Source organism: Merops nubicus, unplaced genomic scaffold (genome assembly GCF_000691845.1).
Source record: "Merops nubicus isolate BGI_N331 unplaced genomic scaffold, ASM69184v1 scaffold34037, whole genome shotgun sequence".
Classification (NCBI taxonomy): domain Eukaryota; kingdom Metazoa; phylum Chordata; class Aves; order Coraciiformes; family Meropidae; genus Merops; species Merops nubicus.
Genome location: NW_008620173.1, coordinates 1 through 2,642, shown reverse-complemented (window position 1 = coordinate 2,642; position 2,642 = coordinate 1). Strand labels below are relative to the sequence as shown.

At 59.0% G+C, this 2,642-nt stretch overlaps 1 protein-coding gene across 1 annotated transcript; it reads left to right on the top strand.

Moving 5' to 3' along the window:
* Positions 1-955: 955 nt before the first annotated feature.
* LRRC3 (leucine rich repeat containing 3) lies at positions 956-1,788 on the top strand (the record flags this gene model as incomplete). Its single annotated transcript, XM_008944041.1, is given in 2 exon segments — positions 956-1,316; positions 1,319-1,788. Coding segments are annotated over 2 exon segments (831 nt in total), but the record flags the coding sequence as incomplete, so codon positions are not given.
* Positions 1,789-2,642: the final 854 nt, after the last annotated feature.

Below are 2,642 nucleotides of genomic sequence, written 5' to 3'. Positions count from 1 at the left end.
GCATCCCCGGGGGGTCCCCTGAGGCTGCCCAGACCTGGGAGGTGCTGGTACCTAAAGGACGGTATTAGCAGGGAGAGAGAATCAGCAGAAGGGTGCTGGTAGCAGAGGGTTAACAGCTCGGTGCCCAGCTGGTCTCCTAATAAGATCACCGAGGACAATTTCGTTCCCAGGTGAACGGCTCCCTGGTCCCACTCCCCCAGCTTTCCCCTCCACAGGCAGCTCTTCCCCCTAGGAGAGGGGTGGGTAGGAGCCAGGGGCAGAGGAAAAAAGGGCCCCCTGCCTCACCCCCAGCAGGGCTGGGCTCCCCAGATCACCCCCATTACTGTGACAGCAGCTCCTCTCCTCAGCTCCAGCTCCTGGAGTCAGGCTGTTAAACCACAGTCTTTGCTTACTTTAAAAGCCCAAGCCACCTCCAGACCCCTCCTTTGGCAAACCCCTTTGAAATGTGATGGGTACCAGCTCATGGACCATATAGGGAAAGCAAAAGAACTCCACATGTTGTTATTTAAAAACCCAGTGGTGATTAAACCAGTCTGGTGATCCGGGGAGTCTGACTCATCATTTTTTTTTAACACTCGGGGTTTGTGAGATGTGGATTTACTGCTGCTGTTCTCCAGCAGCAAATCCCTGTATCCCACAGGGAAACCTGCAACAGCCCGGGGCAGAGGCTCCCAGGCCATGCCTGCCTTGACACCCCCATCCTGCAACACCCCCTTACCTGCCTGGGTGCTCTGCCAAGATGGGGGCAGTGGGGAAGGGCTTTTAATCTCTGCAGCTCTATGTCCAGCTCTAATTTTAAAGCAAAGTAAGATGTTCTGGAAGAGCTGGTAGCCAGCTTCATTCCACCCTTGTTTTCTGGGCTCCTGAGCCCTGCTTCTTGCTGCTTTGCCAGGGACAGAAGTGTTCCAGCAAGTGATGCCATGTCCTGTTCCCTCCACCCACCTCTTTCCTCCAGGAGAGGCATTACAGGTGGGCAGAGGAGCCACCCTGCTGCAGCCACCAGGGAACTGCCAGCAGCCATGCCAGGCTGCCCGGGTGCAAGATGACCCTCAGGACCACACGGGCAGCCAGCTTAGCCCAGGCTTTCTTTTGCCTCCTGCTGCACATCCCCTGGGGCATCTCCTGCCCCCCGAGCTGCCAGTGCACCGAGCGGGCGGGGGCCAAGGCCGTCCTCTGCAGCTCCCAGCACTTGGAGGAGATCCCCGAGGACATCCCCAAAGACGCCGTGTTCCTCAAGCTGGATGCTAACAGCATCACCAGGATCCCCAGCAACGCCTTCAGGCACCTCTCCCACCTGGAGGAACTCGACCTCTTTTTTAGATCGACAGGGCAGCTTTCAAAGGGGTAGCCGCGGGGCTGAGGACCCTCGACCTCTCCGGCAACCGCATCCGCAGCGTCCCCAAGGAGGCGCTGCTGGCGCTCAACGCCAGGCTCCGCCTGGCCAACAACCCCTGGCACTGCGAGTGTGCCTTGCAGGAGGTGCTGTGGGGGGCACGGCTGGACCCCGACTCCGTCCAGGACATCACCTGCCACACGGCTCCACGCGAAGAGTACGTGGGCAAACCCCTGCTGCAGGTCCTGGACGCGGGGGTCAACTTCTGCAGCGTGCGTCAGAGGAGCACGGACGTGGCCGTGTTCATCACCATGTTTGGCTGGTTCACCATGGTCATTGTCTACGTCATCTGCTACGTCCGGCACAACCGAGAGGACGCCTGCAAGCACGGGGCTCACCTGAAGCCCCCGCCGAGCGCCCAGGGTCCTGCAGAGGTCACCAGCACCGCCCTGTAGAGCGGGGTCGGGGGGTTTCCTCTTCCCAGCTGCTTTGTGGGGGAGCCAGGGGCAACTTGGTGGGCTTCAAAGCTTCTCTGTGGGGTTTGCCAGTGCTTGCTCCAGCCTTGCAAATGAGTGCTGCTGACTTGGCCCCTCCCCTGTGATGCTGGACTGAGTGTGAGCAAAGGACTCGGGGGGATGGATGCTGGAGGTGCCTCATGCAGACCTCCCTATGGAACCCAGGTTCCAGAGGGAGGAACCCACACACACAGACCCCTTCTCTGCCAGAGCAGGGCTCACAGTGAAAGCAGCCCCAGCCACATGAGATTTGGAGACAACAAGCTCCTGGAGGGGGAGATGGATGAGGGTGAGGGCTCTTGTTGGGCCAGGAGGTCCCTGGGGTGCAGCGGGGTCACCCTGTCCTGGCTCCAGTGAGGGACTGGCCTTGCAGAGAACAGCCCCCAGCCCCTCACACGGCATCCTGGCAGCCTCTGCTTGCCACCAGTAACCTGGGGGCCACCTCCCAAACCTTTGATTTCTCAATAAAGCCCCACTCCTAGGAAAAGCCCTTGGGGTTTGCACTGCACTGGGTGCTGGGCATCTGGGGAGGGGGGTTGTGCTTGTCCTAATCTCTCCCAAAGCAGACAGGCCTAAATTCAATGTACCAGCTCAACTCCCATTAGGTTACATGCCCTCAAGCAGAGGCCAGCTGGCCAAAGGGTGCTTCTGCATCTCATCTGGTACAGCTCAGCTTATCTTGCCTTTCCTCAGGGCTCAATTAGGGGCACTGCTCGTGGCTCAGCAGAATGGCAGCAGAACAAGTTTTGTCTTATTTCACAAAGGAAAAATGGTCCTTCCTGGCAAAGTCAGCT